The sequence below is a fragment of the Galendromus occidentalis genome, unplaced genomic scaffold (genome assembly GCF_000255335.2).
Source record: "Galendromus occidentalis unplaced genomic scaffold, Mocc_1.1 scf7180000077487, whole genome shotgun sequence".
NCBI lineage: Eukaryota > Metazoa > Arthropoda > Arachnida > Mesostigmata > Phytoseiidae > Galendromus > Galendromus occidentalis.
Window position 1 is genome coordinate 114,476 of NW_003805475.1, and position 18,630 is coordinate 133,105.

At 51.5% G+C, this 18,630-nt stretch overlaps 1 protein-coding gene across 1 annotated transcript in view; it reads left to right on the top strand.

Annotated features, from left to right (window-relative positions):
- Positions 1–6,389: 6,389 nt before the first annotated feature.
- Mitf (transcription factor Mitf) overlaps positions 6,390–18,630 on the top strand; it is a 36,310-nt gene continuing 24,069 nt past the window's right edge. Inside the window, exon 1 of the mRNA XM_003745961.2 lies at positions 6,390–6,566. Within this exon, the coding sequence (XP_003746009.1) occupies positions 6,513–6,566 (54 nt within the window). The 5' untranslated portion in view covers positions 6,390–6,512. The remainder of the gene's footprint in view (positions 6,567–18,630) is intronic.

Consider the following 18,630-nt stretch of genomic DNA (forward strand, 5'->3'; position numbering starts at 1 on the left):
CCCTTAAGGATACGACTCGGCTCTATCTACAGGGATCCATTTTTTAGATCATCATCTCCAATAGTCGCTATACCTTAGTAGTTTCATCCTTCGGAATCCGCACCGCTCGGAAAACTTCCTCCAGCGGTTCCAGGAGACTTTCGTTTCTCTGGACCTGAGCGTCGGGAGCCGGCACGCGCAAGTCGCGGCAGGATATCCCTCGCTCAGTCTTATCGCTCGGCTCGAGCAAAGATACAACGTTGCAGAGGTGACGGAAGTACACAGCTCCCTTTCGAGTTTACGGTCAAGGGAACGCGTGAGCATTCTTACGTTCGACTCTTCGTACGGAGTCGCAACGGGACTCGTCATCGAGTTGAATGCAAGTAGCTTGACTTCTGCCGATGGAACCCACACAAACCCTTCGTGGGCTACTTATCTTCCGATCGGTAGGCCTGCGAGGAAGGTCCAATTTCTGTTCCACCGAGACGTCCGCTCGAGTAAGAGGCATCTCAGATACTACGCATGCGCGGGAATCGACGGCTATGCTCTCCTCGCTTCCGCATTGACATTCGTGTCTCGTCTCGACGATTAGATCGGTCTACGGATTTTCTGTTCAATTTGAACATTTCTTTCGCTCCAGGAGAGCTCCGGTATCGAGGAAGAGCTGGGTTCCTTTCCCCACCGAAAATGCAGGGTTTTCTACTTCCTCTCATAGTTCGACCGTGGAATGGTTCCAGCGAACTTCAATAGGGTGGGCGTCGCTCGGTCGACATCGCCGCCCTTTGAGTACGTTCTTGAGCCGATCTATTAGCGAGCGAGGGAGCTACGGGAGAAGCACGCAAGCAGAAAAGTGAAGTGAGATTGTTTCCGTTTCATTGCTGGTTGTTCGGAATAGGCAGCAAAACGTGTGAGACGAGGAGTCCGCATTGGCCGATTGAAGGATATTCTGATGTTCCGAGTGGATGCTGAAGTGAGAGATCGCGTGCTGGCGACACTCGGACACTCATTCGTCGTTGGACATGTTGTTGAAGGAAGCACCAGCGGCATGGTTGGAGGCTTGGATCGCGCACAGAATTTCACCAAGCCTACTGGCCAACCAATGACTAACGATTGAAGTTCCCCTCCACCTAGAACAACGAGCGTCATTTGAATAAAAGTTGGGACACGAGCAAAGATCAAGAGGCGTTCAGCTTCATGGGGCCTTCGAGGTCTCTCTTCCCGAGTAACGAAACGAGTACGTCCTTCATGCACGAAGCGGACGAACGCGTAATTCCGATTCAGAGGGAAAAATGTTGGAGACCAGAATCGGAGGCGTACTCAATGTTAGCAGTTCGCATATATCAACCATCTGATTTCTTGAAAACTGGAGGAGTTCAACATCGCAATGGGGCGAAAAAAAATCATCCCGGGCGGCATGTCGACAGAATCCTGAGGTGGAGAAACGGATTGATAATTACGTGATGAATGTCTGAGACTGTGGGTACCGAAAAGAGGGAACGCTATCGGAGGAGAGTAGACTGTGCTGAGTGGAGAGAACGCTCGTTCAAACGAAATGATAGAAAGACCGCGAATTTCTGTTCCTCATCTCCGACGAGAATCGTCGCTTTCCATCCCCGATCGAATCTCCTATCTTTCTTCTGCTTTTCTGAAATCACGAACGCTCCAATAATGACGATAACTTCGGAATCCATCGCAGCCACTGCTAGGTGAGTCTGTGTGCCTGCTCACTGCGACTTCTCGCCGTTGGGACCTCAGCTGCGCACACAGGGAGTCATGACGGAATACTGCGTGAAGTTCCTATTTTTGATCGGAGAGAACACCGGATGAATTCACAACAAGGCCGCTCTATCAACTGTTATCTCTTATGTAGAAATCCCGTACTCGAGAATTTCTTCGGACCGGATGATTTGCGATGAGCTGGAGAAGGGATTCATTTGACCCAATCAACTCGCCGGCGAGCTCGAGTGAGGAGTATCGGTCGTTCCAGGCCGGATCATTATAAGCTTCAGGTGTTGCCCGCAATTGAATAGGCGGAAAATATGTAAACGTCTCGTTCAAGCTTTCGTCGGACGTTCCAAATATTAACCTGCGTTCCGCGCGGATGGGATCCGGACGGTTTGCATACGCCGGAAATAAGGATCTGGCGCTCGAAATCATCTTCCATGCCTGATGATTGCAGGCTAGGAATTCGACGGCAGCAGCAAGTCATTCCGCCAATCTGGAATATATGAATCTGGTTAGCCCAGCCGGATAAGTAGCAAAAACTCGATTGGTTTCTGCAGTTGAGTTGAGACCGATTCTCTTGTGGCTGAAAATACAGGGTGAGCAGAAATTGTATTTCGGTCTTCCGCTTTTAGCTGTGGATCGGCTCTGGGAGTATTCACTAGGTTTCCCGATGCCTATAGATTTCAGATGCCAAGGTGGATCGGACGTGATTCCGCCAGATACGGATACTCGGGCCGATGTTTGCATTACGACATTCGTGCAGAAGAGAAGACCCGATGGCAGAAAAATCTTTACAGAAAACAGTCGAGTCGAGTGAGGGACTACTTGTGGGTCGCGCCTTCTTCCGATTCACGACACCAGGGGGATTCGATCCATATAATAGCATCCATATATAGTCATAGCGCTTGTGCAATTATTGAAGTCTCGATAGTCGGCCGTTGCCTCGTTTCCGGAAATTTTTGATTTTGGTAATCCGATCCCTTTCCAGCCAGGCTTTCTATCCGTCATTCATTTTGATTGATGATTGACGTATCCATCACCTAAGAGACCGCTCCATCATGAGAGGCGCTTCTGTGAGTCAGGCAGATGGCTTTCGGTCACGCAACAGAATTCTTTGTCCACTTCTCAGTTTCCTTAAATGATACTTCGGAGAGTGCAATCTGCAGCATAATGCAGGAACAGATGGGAGACGCTGCTGAGTCGCCAAGAGGTGACACACCGTTCACGCTCAACTCGACTATATCCTGACATTGTTCCGCGAGCTTCTTCGGTGGAAGAGAAACGGTTCCTCGCTTGGATTCGAGTCGACTCTCATCTGAAGCTTTTGCCAAGCCAAACCTTGTCTGGCACTCATCCGGGAGGGCTCGTCTCCACGGAAATATTTCGTTCCATAGTGGAGTTGAGTTGCTGCAAATGATTATGATCGCTCTATCCCACCGAGATCGTAAAATTCATCGAATTTCCTGTCGGCGGGCGCATAAACCGCGGTATTTACCGTGAGAATTGCGTGCGAACACGTGTCGCGCGCTTTATGATGTTATTAGATGAATCAAGCTTCAAATTCCAAATCACTCAACTCGCCCGAGGGCTTGATGATTACGAACCTCGAAGACCTCTCCCTAGCGTAATCCCGTCTCGGGAGTGAACTTCACCCTCTTGAACGTAGATCCATCTCATTGTCAGATAATTCCAGGATTTTTTACCATATGACACCTGATGATGCTTGGAGAACGGCGGAGGCTCGGATGTTCATTGTGCGTCGGAGAAAGCAGCAGCGATGACACCGAAGGATTATCGCCCGAATCGCGCACTGCGTTGACAGAAAGGCGTGGTGGAAAATTCTGGCAACGTGCGATTCACGCATCGATTTAGGAAAGTGAATAAGGTTCTTTGGAAAAAGAAAGAAAAAATTCTCGAGGTGGTCTTGGCACCATTGTGCTTCTCCACGGGAACGTCATTATAACCAGAAGACATCCCACCCGACTAGGGTAGCTAGCAGCGGTTCATGATGATACTCGGTGATTAAGATCGATGGCATTCAAGCTGACAAATTGCTGAGAGAAGGGATATGATTGGAAAACAGAAAACTCTAAGGGAGAGAGACGAGATCACAACAGCGACTGCGGGTATGAGATTAGACTCGTCTGATGATCCAAGTGGCTGAAGAATACCTACTGCCTAGAAATTCTGACTGTCCGCATCACGGATAGAGCCGCGGAAAATTTCGCCTCATGAAGCCTCCGATAATGTCTCCCGATTTGGAGACAGGAGTGCCGTCATCTGTTTTCGTCGTTACGTCATGCCTTTCTGTGGATGTCGGGAACTACTTCTGTTTGTCTAACTTTCTCCTCAAACAGAACTACTTCCCTTAGTTAGAGAGTCTTAAGGGTTCGAGTCCAAAGTGATGATTGATGATGAATTCATGCGTGTCCATTGAGGTTGTCCGCGACCCCAATGGACGTACTGATTGCTTTCTAATTGATAATTGTTTTTTGTTTTCGGGCCCTCCCTCTTCCCGTTGCGCGCGTTGCCCAGCTTGGGAGAAGCACGGCATGTTCGTTGGTCGAAGAGACCAGGTTGTTTAATTCTCTTAATCTTGCGCGGCGTAAAGATAAGGCCGCGCGTTCCGCGGCATCTCTCCCTGCAGTTCGAAATCGTTGAAGCGACTCAAGACAAGGTAGAGTTGGTTTCACCGAGTGCAAGAACACTAGTCGAGTCCTCTTCCTACCTTCTTTCCGGCCCCAGCGTCCTTAAAGAGTCGCGCTTTCCGCTATCAGTTGTCGCGATTGTCTTTCCATGTCAAATTAAATATTCGGCAGAAGAAATCTATCCAGTGGAATCGGGAGCGTCTTCAAAGGAGCGTCTCACAGAGTTCACGGTCATCCGATCGGTGCCGAAATGAAGAAAATTTTCAGCTACTCTGAAAGGGATTACGCGAGTCAATAAGAGCAGTGGAAAGGACGTAAAACCTCGGATTACCGCATGCTCCCTACCGATGCATCGATTGTGGCAGAAGTCTTCGAGAGTCTCGTCCGCACCGTCGACGCGGAGGAATTTTTCGAAGTCGTAAGTACCAGGCTCTACTTGAGCTCGAGACCGAGTGAGTCACCAGCAGTGGAAATAGCCAATGAACTACGGAAGGTGATGCACAGTGGTCAATGCTAAATGGAAGGTTTGGAGAACATTGTCGTTGTGTACATTGACCTCGAGACGTCTCGGGTACCATGCGGCGACCAATCGAGCGACCCGCAATCCTGTTGGTCCTCCACCAAGCCAACCAGGTTGGATGAGTCGGCATCATGTTGACCTCGACGACGGGCGGACGGACGGACGACAATTTTATGGCCCTCGCTATCCCTCACCACTCGACGTCGCGCGGCAGCGGCGGCGGTACCTGCGGCAGCCACCACCGTAGTGAATGAGCCCACCATCCATCCGAGCAACCATCTAGCCATTTAGCCAGCCTGCCAAGCAGTCGGATAGTGCCGGATCCGCGCAAGCGACCTAGCGCGCATCGGTAAGCGGAACGTCTGGCGGCGATTCGTACGTTCCGCGGATCGCCTGCTCTTGCCGGCCGGCCGGCGTGCGGCCTGTTTGCCTACAGACGACTCTGTCCACGAGCTAGCGGGCCAGCGAGCTCAATGCCTTGAGCAGAACGATTCCCATCGACTTCCGAAAGCAACGCTGCGAGCAAGCACGGCGGAAGTCCCTGCCCCAGCGGCAACTACAATTGCTTGCGCGAGAGGGCGCTGCGGATTTCGCTCTCTTCTTGACCATGCTGGCTCTCGCTGAGTGCTGCGTCCGCCCCCGCACATGTAGCTCGTCGCTCCTCCAGGACTATATGCCCGATTGGATCTCTCTGCCGCTTGCTTGGTGGCTGGCTGGCTGGCCTGCCTGCCTGCCGACTGGCTGACGCGCGTCTCGATCCGCTGAAATCGCCGGCTGCGATTCGCGCCCCCGATTTCGTCGTAATTGCCAACGTTGTTGTTGTTGTCGTTGTCTCCATCGTGTCCGTCATCATCGTGGAAGACAGTGCGCGCTCTCTCTCTCAGTAATTCAGGACGAAACAAAAAAAAAGAACAGTGAGTGCTACCGAGGGAAACGTCTACAGGAATTTACAGTGTCGCGTCAGCTGTTCGCGCTCCGTCGAATCCGTGTGTTTAATGTGTGCTCATCGGTACTGTTCGTTCCACTGGTCGATGCATCCCCCGTCCTGGCTTCGGTCACCGGAAGGCCTCGCGAGCGCCATTGACAGGTGACGGAGAAAAAATCACGACGACACCGAATTACCGTACTCAATCCCGTTAGGCATTGACCGGAGCCGGACCGAGCAGACTCATCAACTGGTGGACCCAGCGAAGAGGAAAGAGTCTGGCAGTTGGCGGCCGCGGCGGCGTCGGCGGCGGACTGTGGGGCTCAGTTTTGATCTCTTGTTAATCCCGGGGCGTCTCCGAGATACCTGACGACGGAGCAGGCTGCAGAACGCTAAATCATCACTTGTGCCGTCTCGTTCGTTAATGACTCCGTGGATTTTTGTGCTCATAGGTGGATGCATCGGTGAACCGACGAGGCAACTGCCGCAGTGAAAGTGACAAGCGAGCCCAGCTCACTGCTGTACAATAACCAGAACGTTTCGAGCCGGGGAACCCTTTTGGATAGACTTACAAATTCAGGGACAGAGGAAATCGGAACGTCCGATCTCGAACGCTCGCGGGGACCACTTTTGGTGCTCTCGTTGAGGGCAGCCTCGAACAGCAGACAAAGTGAAGTCCAAGCGGGGAACGGGGCCGGAGGCCCAAATATCCAGCATGACACTAGCACATGAGGAAAGTCGAGCGGCTTCCAAAGAACGCCTGTTTCCGGTAAGTTATGTTCGGGACCCCAATAGAGCTCTTTTCAGATAGGTATATACTATTTCGAGATCAGTGACTGAAATCAATCCGATTGGAATAAGCTGGCCACCGGGAACGCCCTGAGGCTGCGCTGTGGTGTTTTTGTTTCAAATCGCTCGGAGATCGAAAAGTGGAATTGTTTTGTTGATCGCTCGCTTTCCGACTGACAGCTAACAGCTGAGAGTCACTTCTCTGAACACACGCATGGACCGCGTGGGATAGCTAGCTCTGTAGGCACAGAGAGAGTGGATTTCTTGCATGGCGCGACGTTTTCGATATCGGAATCCGGCGAGATCCAGGGGGATATACGTGGACTCCCTGGAAGAGGAGAGGCTTTCACGGCATCACTGCCCCAAGATTGGGGGAGCTTCAACAGTTAGTGCCTCTTCGTCGGATAAGCGAGGTCGGTGATCAATCCTCTGAAAATGCCGGATGACCAGTAACACTGTTCGGCGGCTCGATACGAGAATTCCTCTGCTGTTTTCCGTCAATTCAGTGATTGGGATTATTGTAGAGGGAAATAATTGGAAATGAATGAAAAACACATGTACACGATCTCGCCCTCTGCATCGAGCCTTTTTAGCGTGATTCTTGTAAGTCACGGTCACTTGAAGAACGTCGAGGCTCCCTGATGGTACACGAGAACACAATTTCAACGAAAATACAAGCGCACGGTCAGCGTTCGGTGACAAGCTGAACTCGATGGATATGCGAGTTTATGCCCGACTTGATCTTAGCGAGCGAATCTCCGCTCATCTCGGCTCTCGCTCTCTAAATTCACCGGCGCAGCTTCGCGTACACTACGTGACATTCCCGGGCTAATGTTGTCAATTATCGGAGACCGTGAGTTTATTTTCGAAGAGATCGGCGTCCTCTGGACTAGTACGGCGCGTGGTTGTTGATTTTATGCTGTGGGCCGAGATTCTACGCACACAAAGCTACGCGACTTTATCGCCAAGTCACCGCGGTCGGAGACGTACAACAAAATTGTTCCATTGTCCGAACGATTTGATTCAGAGTGGACAGAAAAGGACAGCAGTGAGTCCGCTGGATACCGGGATATCTGTAAAATTGACGCTGCATCCCAGGGTCGACTTTCATTGAGTGAGGCGAGTCGGTCGCTAGCCTACCCGCCCGACAGGTCGGTCACTCAGTTCTGCCGGGAGTCGACTTTTGTGGACTCAGCTGCTTTACCTACTCTCTGCTCGCAGTTCCTTTGGAATAGACCCTCTGGAAGGTATTGTGACAACGGGACCATAATGACGACTGCGCAAGAATAAAGGGAATTTGCGAGGGCGACTGTGAGTTCTAAGCTCGGAGTCCTCCGCAAACTTCGGCGATTTCTCGATTCCGCCTGCGGGAATAATTTTGCGTAATCGAAAAAAAGAGGTATGAGCTTGGTGACAAAGATCGGTCCTTGAGGAATGGGATCATGAAGAGCTCAGTACTTCGGGCTCAATACTCTTAGAATCGGGTTTTCTGCAGCGGAGAAATGGGCAGGTCGCCCAGTCGAGAGGAGTGACACCAATCTTATGGTTAGTAGATACGTCCTTCCCAGAAACCTCTCATTGAGTTTTCAAAATAGATCCGGCCGACAGCATTACTCGTGATGAAGAGGTATGCCTACAGAGGTTCATCTCAGAGCGATTTCATCAGATGAATATTCCTACCCTATTGTTTCTAATCATGAATTCCCAAAAAGAAACCGGCGTCGCGCAGCTCCGGCCTTGTCGTTACGAATTCGGAAGACAGGCGAAACTGAAGCGGAATCCATGACGAATAGTGTGCGTGCGGCAGTATTCATCACCATTTTTAAGTAAAGATCCCTGTCGATACATGTATGCCCGTGGGTATTTCGAGGATTAGTTATTCAAGAGACCATACCTGTCAGACGTAAATTCCCGCAGAACGCAGAGATGATTCATTCGAGAGATTGAATGGTGGAAGTCATAGTCAGACGTCTGGGTTCCGGAAAAAAAGCTGGCGACGTAACATTACAAAGCCACTCGTCTATTATTACCGGAGGGATGCCGAAAGGGTGAGTGCATGTCCTCTGGATTTTCCGGGTAGACCGGAAAGATCGAGTTTCGAAGAAATAATCCCGAGACCCAGGGTGAAAAATCTGAATGACTCATCGCACCCTTCCGCGGTTCCCTTTTCGGGTGGGGAGATCCGTGCAGCCACGGTCAAGGATCGAGGCATGTTCATGATTACTCTCTCCCGCGAGTTATTGTCAGCATCTTCATGGCACAACGTATGTATAATCAGAAACCAACCCCGCATCGACGGATCCTATCCCGGCGCCGCGCCCCCGAACTTTGATCCCGGCGAAACGCAAAAACCTCTCTTCGACCGGGTTCCAACCCGTTCAAGTCGCAGACATCGAGGCGGAATTAGGTGAGAGCGGAATGACGTTTGCATTCCCAGTCCAAAGAAGAGGAACCCGACCTCGAAATGAAGTCGTGTGATCGAGAGTCGCCTTGATAAAGTGCCCTGATATTCTTAGGGACACGTTTCGAGGCCTCTGGTACGCCTCGGAGCTCTCTCTCCGGCTCATTCGCTCTTTCTCGAGATTATTTTACGACAGCTCCCTCTGCGCTGACTCTCCCCCTCGTCTCGTCAAACTTTCTCGCCGTATCGATCGAGATTGACGAAAGTTGCTTCGAATAGCCACGCCCACAATGGCAGGATTGCTCGTGTTCAGCCCGAGACTATTTTTCACGTCGGAATCGGATTCTTTCGTCGTGATTCGAATCCCATCATGCGAGATTTTCTCGCCAATTCTTAGAAGTGGAGCTCTCTTGTGCTCGGAACTTCCGGGAATCAATGAGATTCCATAGAGAAACGGACTCCGAACCGATTCCGATTGTATTCTTCCGGTACAGAAGAAACAATACAGAAAGTTTCTTTCGGATCGAACTGTTCCCCGAGTCGCGGGATCGCTCGAGTCAATGGTGTCTGTTTGCCACAAGCAGATCTGGAGCCTGGACAAAGATCCCGCGTGGTTGTCACTCTGTGAAGGTAATTCGGAGTTTATCATGGAAATATCATCAGACAGAGGGTATGAGCTCCTGTCAGTGGGTATCGCGACAGATGGTTCTGGATCCAGTTCTGACGCTTCTCCCTCGGCACTGGATTGAGCCTGGCTGCATTCAGGAATGATATATTTAGCAAGTTACGATTTTCGATGAGCGTCGTCAAAAAGGAGCTCATGAATTCCATGGGATTTTCCGCTGACGTTTATTCTTGCTTATTCGAAACGTTGATCGTTCCATCCGATAGCTTCACTCCCTGGACTCTCCTCAACCTCTCCTACTAAGAAATATTCTCGCAGAGAGATCCATTCGAGAGTCGATGATCGACTCGAAATTCCAAAATCTTGGTAATCGTTCCAATCTGCGAATCACCGATTCCGTAGTGGCTTGTTCATTCAATTTCGGATTCGAATAATTGGAATTCCATGGGACTTTCATGAGAAGCGAAGGCCAACAAGGTAGTCCGCGGGAGGTATTTCGGTGATTCCTAACGACCTTCTCACTTCCTGACTGAGTCTGGATGAAGTTCGGGATAGTCGAAATCGACAGTCGCGTCTGCAGCTGCTGCTGCTGGCCGAGAATAACAGCTCCATATCGAGCGGGATCTTCCGCGGAATGAAGTTATGAAGCGGGGGCGGCGTTCCGATCGGGGGTACATTTCGGGTTTTAGATGACAAGCCCTCGATCTACGACCTGGAATCCACGTGCCGTATAGGGATCGATCCGCGTCCGTCAAGCCAGGCACGGAAATTCTGCGGGCTGATGGTTCACCGGTTCTGTCGCCGCAAATTTCTTATAATACGTATCCGTTCCGAAGAGCTCAGCCATCGCTGTTTCCGAAGATTCTGACCGTTGGGAGTGGAGCTTCACCCTGAGCCCCTCGAGGCTCGCCTACCGCGAGGTCCGACCTCTCCGGCACTTTCACTGAAATGAAATCATTCTAGATTTCGAAGATACGCCTTTCTCCAGGCCCGCTCACAGGCTGTCCGCTAGCACACCTGTTTTCTCTCGAATATGAATGGGAACAAACCGCATCGCGGAGAGAGATCGAGCTCGAAAGCATTTCGCCGGAGTGGGAATTTTTTTCTTGAACGTCCCAGCTACCCTCGCCAAGCTCATTGAAATTCGAAAGCCCCGAGATGTACATAGGTGGAAGGCGACGTATTTTCTGACAGGGACTTAGTGGAGATTGAGGCGACGCACCGCGAGGAGGAGCATCGCACAGGTCACTCGACGTCCTTATAGTCGGCGAAAAATTAAGGGCTCCCGTGCTCAACTCACTCGGAACATCCGTGGACGGTCCTGAGATACGAACGCCATCGTCGAGAGGACGGACGGGAACTCTCGACGGCCGAGCTCTTCCTGTACCGGGGAAGGCGAAGAAAACTCGGGAGGAGTTCTAAGTGAATGGCGATGCATTCGTTACGCAGGTTCGTCTCATGGCAGGCATCACGTCAGTAAGTCGAGACAGTCTGATCCACGGAAGGCGTCTCTGTCGTGTCGGATTTCTCTTTGGGATTGCTCGGCTATAAACACTTCCCATCCCCGTCAAGGTGGACGACGAGTATTGTTTGGATTGCCGTATAGAAATGGCAAAACGAAGATCAAAAATAAATTCTCTGCCAAGCTCCTCGGTCGGGCAAACACCCGAATACGAGCGCTGGCAAGGAGTCCAAAACTTCCTCAAGCTACAAGAATGAGGAAGTTTATCATGATCCGGCGGCTCCGACTCAATCGTGGAGAATCACGACCGAAGTACGACGGCTGCAGAGCTCGATGACATTTCTCGCAATCTCCCGTCATCGAGTGCGAACACTAATAATAATAGTAATTGATGTCGTCAGAGTTTGGGGTCGGATCGGCTCCGTTCTATTGGCCGCTCCATACATTCCAAAGCCCTTAGGAGTCCATCATCGAGGTAAAGGAAAAACACCCTCCATGGGTGAACACCGTAGCGACTCGACGATTCGAGCCCGCTGACGATATTCCATACGGATATTCAACAACGAACCGAGCGACCGATCACGCACCCGATCGAGCGCAGTGTTGTGTTCTGCTTTCAAACCTCATGGGGGTGATTCGCTTGTTTCATTTGATCCCTGAGGAGCTCCACACCGAGTCGCCTAAGGCGTTACGTCTCGAAGCGGCTTCTGAATAATTGGGCGTTGCTCTTCACACGCAAGTACATTGAACAACTCCTTGACTCGATTTGGCGACGGCGGAAGCGAAGAGATCATTAGCTCCGTCGGCGCTCACTTTGCGAGCCGTTAAGCGCGACTGCAAACACCTTCCTTGCGTAAAAGATCAGAGGCAAGAATAGACTCCGGAATAGACTACGAGCAGTTTTTGTACGTTGCTCGGACGCCCGACAATACACGTGTCGGAGTGGTTGATATTCGGGAGTGCCGCGCAGTTTTTTTTTCGCACTCCCGGCTTCCTCCACAGCATGTCGTCGTCCATGAGTTCTGGTGTCCGTTGTCTCTGAATGAGTGAGTTTTTCCACCTTCCATCTCTTCTCCGTCGGTCTCCCTTGTTAACAGTGAAATTCACACTCCCGGGAGTTCAAGTAACCTTATCTGCCTGTCCCAGACAACAAGCACGCACGCACACACGCACGCACACCGGCGACCCGATGGGAGAGAGAGCGGGACAGACGATTGTGGGAACGAACAAGTATGGTACGATGAGCAGAAACATGAAAATAAACAGCGATCCGTTCGTTTTCTTCTGGCTGCACCACCGCGCTGTTGCGCCCCGCGTGTAGGGCGTGCTTCTGGCGCGTCTATCGAGATTACCGCTCGGATAGTGATAGAGTTAGTCAGTGCTGTTTGTTGGGGGGACCCGTTTGTTCGAATCTGAGCCGTCTCGTTGGGCTTTCTCATTGATCGAATGGAAACGAATTAAAATGTCTGTCGGGTGATATTCCGCGGCTGCTGTGTGGAGGAGGTCTGTGGATCAGGTGCATGGGAGAGCGGCCCAAGCCATGCCGTTCCCGAAATGTCGCATCGTCCGGTAATTAATTGTGCTGAGGAAGAAAATTTAGTCTTTTCGAGGAGTCGACGGCCGTTCAGCCGTCCGATAAGCCATCCCGGATCTCGAACAAAAGATTTCGTCCGCTCCGTGGCCGCTCGCTTGATAGGCTGGAGGTCGGCGAGAAAGCGGTAGATTTCAGGGGAGTACAAGCGCTGTATGCGGCGAGATGTGTGAAACACACAGGCTTCCCCTTCCGCATTCGTTCGCCCTATAGCGTTCGCCATGCATGTCGCTCCGGCGTTGATAAGAGTCCGTGGCTTCTGGTCACCGTATCGTTGATGAGGCTGAACATGAATTCAGAGTTTTCCGCTGCGTCTAGACGCGCACATGATTCTGTGACGGGAGCGTCCGGAGGTACTCATAGCCCATGCTATGCAATCGGATAGTTGCTCGAGAATTCATTCATTGCGAGCTCCTATTGAGATTTTTCCTCTTCGTCGCATGAGGCTCTGTTCTAGATCTCGATCATCTTTTTAGACGATTCTCGCTCGCTTGCTTGACTGGCTTTCTCGGAATCGATGAAAGTCGCCGAGTGTTCGCGAGCAACACCAGCTTCTCAATCTCCTGCGCGTTGATCCGAGCTCAACGAGCCTCAACATTGGCTTCGATGGAGATTCGCGCGGAACCGATGAGCGAAAGAAGAGAAATGAACAAAAGGGAGAAAAATTGAAGCGAGGCCGAGAGGGACCCTAGAGGCGCTTGACATCGCAATTGAGGCTATTGCCACCGTTCAAGAAACGAGCGCCACAGCGGCCGCTCTTCCATAACGTGCGCTCAAATCAAATGAGGCTCTAATTCGCTCTCGTTGAGATTGTGCTGTCGTCGCGGCCGCATCGTCGGATCGAATGGGTGGGTGGGTTGATATTGCTGTGAGGCCCACCGATGCTACTGGCGGAGTCGTTTGAGAGTGTGCGCGGAGTCTTTTGGGGTTGTGGTAACAGCGGCGGCGACGACCGTGGTGGCGAACGCTTGGAATTCCGGTTTATTTGAAAAGCAAATTCAGATCCTCCCGCCACTCGGTCGCCCGCTAGCTGTCGAGGAGACTCTGTAGTTCGTCGACGGCGACCACGTCGGCGGCAACAGAAATGGTTCGACAACGAAACATTTGTCGCCAACCACGGCGAGTGATACAAACAGCCGGTCGGTCCGCCCGCCCGTTGGACTCGCCTACTCGAGTGCGTGGCGGGCAGAGAATCACAAAAATCGACGGTTTGAATTCTTTTCGATGTTAGTTTGCGCGGCAGAAGATTTGTCACAGCCTTGAACGGCGGCTCCTGTCGAGCCCATCCCGTTGTGACACTTCGGCTCCTGCTCTTAGTGCGGGCGACCGGAGCAAGGGAAACGACAGGCACCACGAGCGCGAGCGGTAACGTTTGAAAACGACTGGCGATAGATACAGTCAAAAGGACCCCATTGGATTATCGACATCGGCTCATTGTGACTTTTCCCTCGCACGCTCACCCATTCGACCCGCTCAGTTTACCTGATCGTTCGGTGATCAGGTAGGCGGATAGGCAAGGATCTGTAGGCTTCCAGATCGATCGCGCAAGGGCTGGACGTCTGGCGAATGCGACGGAATTCAGCACAGAGAAAAGGCAGGCAGTGTCTATCTCCGTAACAAACTCCCCTGACCGTTCGTCCCGAGAATTTGAGTTTGTGCTTTCGGGGCAGTCTCCATCGTCGTCATTGAAATCGTCGGCGGCATCTCTCGCAGTAATGACATCATATTCGAGTTCACTACGATAAAAAGCTCTTTTATTGCGGTGCGGCGTCCAATGGATCTGCTTGTCGCTCCAGCCACCCAAATATAGGTTAGCATGGTCAATCGTTTGTTTAGGCAGTGATCAAGCCCGACGGCGCACAACACACGATTCCTGAGCGAGCGCACACTCAGAGGAAAAAAAGAGAAAATACGCGGGCACACACTCTTGACACACTGACTCAACGACACACACTCCTGCCACGCTCGCCTGTTAGAGTGGGCGCCGTGTCAGAAAAAGCTGCATTGTTGCCTGCTCCCATAGCCTGGCCCTGAGCCACTGTCCCGGATGCTTCCTCCGTTATCCAAGTAGAAGGATAAATCTCAATCGTAACGAAAATCTCATGTTCACGTTTTTGTTGTCAACCATGCATCCGACGAGCCGACGTGTCTATCGATCCGGACCCCGTGACCGTCACCCTCCTGTTGCGGATTCGTTCCGCGCGGATTTCCTTTCTCCCACATTCAAATCAATTCATGAAAGATAGAAACTCAGCGATTTCAGACGTCTGATCGAACCATTGCGCCGAAAAACTGCGCTCGATCAATCTTGCTGGACATGAGCCATCCCTGCGGAGTGGGCCCATGCAGCTTGGTGATGAGCTTCCCCGTCGAATCGTGGGTCCCACGGCGAATTCCGTCAACGACGGACAAGTCGTTATCTGAGGTCGTCCAATTAGTTGGCATGAGCGGCAACGTCCGGGAGAAAACAGAAAGGGGAAAACAACGGGAGATCGCTACTCTTAGGATACGGACTTCGGGGTCACGTCGTTGATGTCTCCTCCGACTGTCAATGTTGCCTCAGCGAGTGCGGTCCTCGCTGTGTTGGCTCGCTATTTCTGCTGCTACTGTAGTTAATCAACCATTTTCCGCAAGTAGGTCCTCTCTGTCTTCTTTCTTACGGCCATTACGCCGTGATTGAGCAGGATATCTTTGGAATCAAAGAAGTGCATGTGAGATGAATAAAGAGACCGTTCATGAGTCCTTGCTGAAGCGCGGATCGACAGACGCCAACGCGAGAACCGGACGACGAGGAGCTTTGGGAGAAGCTCATAATCGGGAAGCTCAGTTTATCCACTTGCGAACCCCTCTTCGAGGTTCTCCTCGGAATCGCCAGGGTCCTGGGATCTTGACAAGGTCTAAGGTCGTCTCTGACGATGTTCGTCACGAAAGCCTCGTCGACGTCACCGATGTGAACCATCGAAATTTTTGACTGAGTTATTGACTCATAGAGTGTTTTACGCTATTGTCATGTAGGAGGCCTTAAGTCCCCGGAGCTCCGTTTACGGCTCACGCATTCCGCTGATGGGATACTTTGGACTCGAGGCAGCCACCGTAAATGAATCTCACCGACTTTCCGACACGCCAGTAGCAGCGGCGGCGCGCAGTGAGGCAGTTCTGAGATGGCAGCTTATAAATTCCGAACGCGGTCGAAACGATTGGGACTGGTTTCCGGTCCCTCAACTTTATGATCAGGAACTCTTCGCTCATGGAGCTTGAAAGTGTTAGCGATTGTCGCGACTCTGTGATTTTGACGGAATTACTTCGCATTTCCTAATTCCTCCGACCGGAAATCCTGCCGAAATGATTCGTGCTAGGTAAGGCGATGGAACCGTTGCGATACACAAATGACGGGATAGATTCCTAGATCTACTCTCGGACCTCTTAGAGCGGATACGCAATCAAAGTAAGAGACGGTTTCAAGAACTAGCAGAGTGAACGCATCGGAGCTCAGAGCACGCGTGTCTGATTTATTGATTTTTGAAGATGAGGCTCCCAGTCAACTACATCAATGTATTGACTATCGAACAAAGACTGAGAGGAGAAATGCGTGTCCCTGTTTCTGACAGAACGTTTGTACATATAGAACGCAAAACGGTCACTGAGCTCTAACGATTTCTGGACGTTGATCACGGAAGTTTTGGATCTGCCTACCGTCTTTCAGATGCCAAGGACACTCCGACGCGACGGCTCCCGCGCAATGCAACTGTTGGCTCACTCCATCCCTCCGTCCCAGCTCCTCTTGGAAGTTCTCTCGGAGCTTAAGGAAAGGGAGCGGAAGCGGAAGTTTATCGAAGGCTCACTAACAATTTCACAAAGCTCGTCCGCAACGACCCACCTGACCCGCGGTCGAATTCAAACGATGCAGCGTGTCGTGATCCTGCCCGTGTCGTCGGTCTCGGAAGAACTGCATGGACGGCCCTGATCCGAACCAAGTGGGCTTTCAAAAATAGGAAACGGCTATTCTCATCGAAACTCGGAGGGCTTCGGAAATATCTTCGTGGTCAGGGTCAGCATGAATTTCACGGGCTCCCCGAACCGAAGAGAATTCTCGTGCGCTCGGAACGGGCTCGTTCAAATGTGTCTCGGACTTATGCGGCTGCTCCCCATTTGTTTGGATGACGCTGAACACTTTTACCGCACCGCTTCATTATGAATCATTTCATATGACGAGCTCTCGAAACAATCTGCGGAGTGTGCGCAACTGGGAGTGTGCCGGAGCAGACTCGGCCCGTCACCTTGTACAGCTCGTAATTACGAATTCAGACAGCGAAAAGTCTACCTTGCTCGGAGCTTCGGTCAAATCCTCGCGTAGCGCGAGAGCTCACTCTAGCCTTCCAGTCTCGACGAGAGGCCCGCGCGGATGTGGTCAACTACCCGACCTGCTCAGATGAAGTATCTCACACTGGTCTTCTTAGGTTGCATTCATGCGCAGACGAGCTCCTCATTGAGGAGCGAATATCGAATCGTGAGGACGCCGAAGCTTCAAGACATATATCTAGTTCAGGTAACAAGTGTGCCCGGATGACCCGCTCGCCTAGCGCTCCTGTACGTTCATGGCAATGACTTATGCGCAATACCACGGCGCACCTCGGAAGAGTTGCTTCAGTCGAGGTGTATGTTGTTGCTCCGCCTTCCAGCCGACCATTTTTGATTCAAAAACACGCTGCGGAACTTCTGCTCGCTACAGCTGTGGCTGCTAACGTCTGTTCCGAGCGTTATCTCCGAAGAGTTCGCGGAGATTTTCACTCAACGTTGATCCTAATACTCAATGCCGTGAATCCTGTTCCTCTTTTAAGAAAGAAACTCATATTCCTGGATGGCCAACATCCTATGATGTAGATGAGATCTGTCGGAATTCCAAGCGATGTCTGGGGCGCTCGCTTGAAAACAAAGAGTCGTCGGAGGTCAACAGTCTTACATTGGAAATTCATTACCGAGCCATCGGAAGTTTTCCATTGACCGGAAGTAGTCGGCGACAATACCCCTCCTCACACCTGTGGCCCGGAGAACGGCACATTTGCCTCCGTAAAACGACATATGGTCGCTCGGTTGTGTCGTTGCTTCTCATGATGTTCGTCCCGATCTGTAAGCTCAATGAGTGGATTGGTGAACGACAATAAGGAGGAGGCAAATGGCGAAGCATTAATTACGACATGATTCTTCAGCGCGTAATGCCGACTCTCTGCCAGACGGTGCATTCACGTCGTTCTTTGAAAAGATTTCTCAAAGTCAGACGCCATGTCGTGTTCGTTGCTAATACTCGGCTTTTGTCTCCTGTGTTCGAAAAGTCTCGCTCGAATTTTGTTCTCCTGACTCCACTCTCACTGAGGTGTCCCTCATATTCGTGAGAATTTCAATAGCAAGTAGCGGAGAGAAATTCGAGAGAACCGCCGTCCCTTCCCCCAGAAGCGAGCATGTTGCCATTCAGCTTTGTGCGAGCGCGCCGCTTGTCGCTCGTTGGGGAAAAGTTGGCTTCAGAACGAATTCCGATTCGATCTCATTCGAATTGAATAAAAGATCTCTTTCAGAAGCAGTCGCTTATGCAAATATTTCCCCACATATTCCCGCTCCGATGGCCGACTCGTTCTGGCGCTTCTCTTTGCGCTTTCAAGGAGCTTCTCCATGGTGTCGCCCGAGTTACGCGATCGTCGGCAAGAGGTCCGGAGGCGTCGGACTCCGCACTCAGAGGGACCTCCAGCATTCCGGGCCCGAGACGGGAAAGGCAGAATTCCCTCGGCCCCTCGATATCGGGGATCAAGGCTCTGAGATGAGCTAGAGCGAGCTAGAACCCAGGCCATGCGTTCTCTCAGCTCCTGCATCGGAAGCGAAGATCCGAAGGGCCTTGTTGCTCCGGATCGATGAAACGACGCGACCGTCGAAGTCCATGGTGAGAAATAGAGAGATAACGACGTTGAGATGGCGA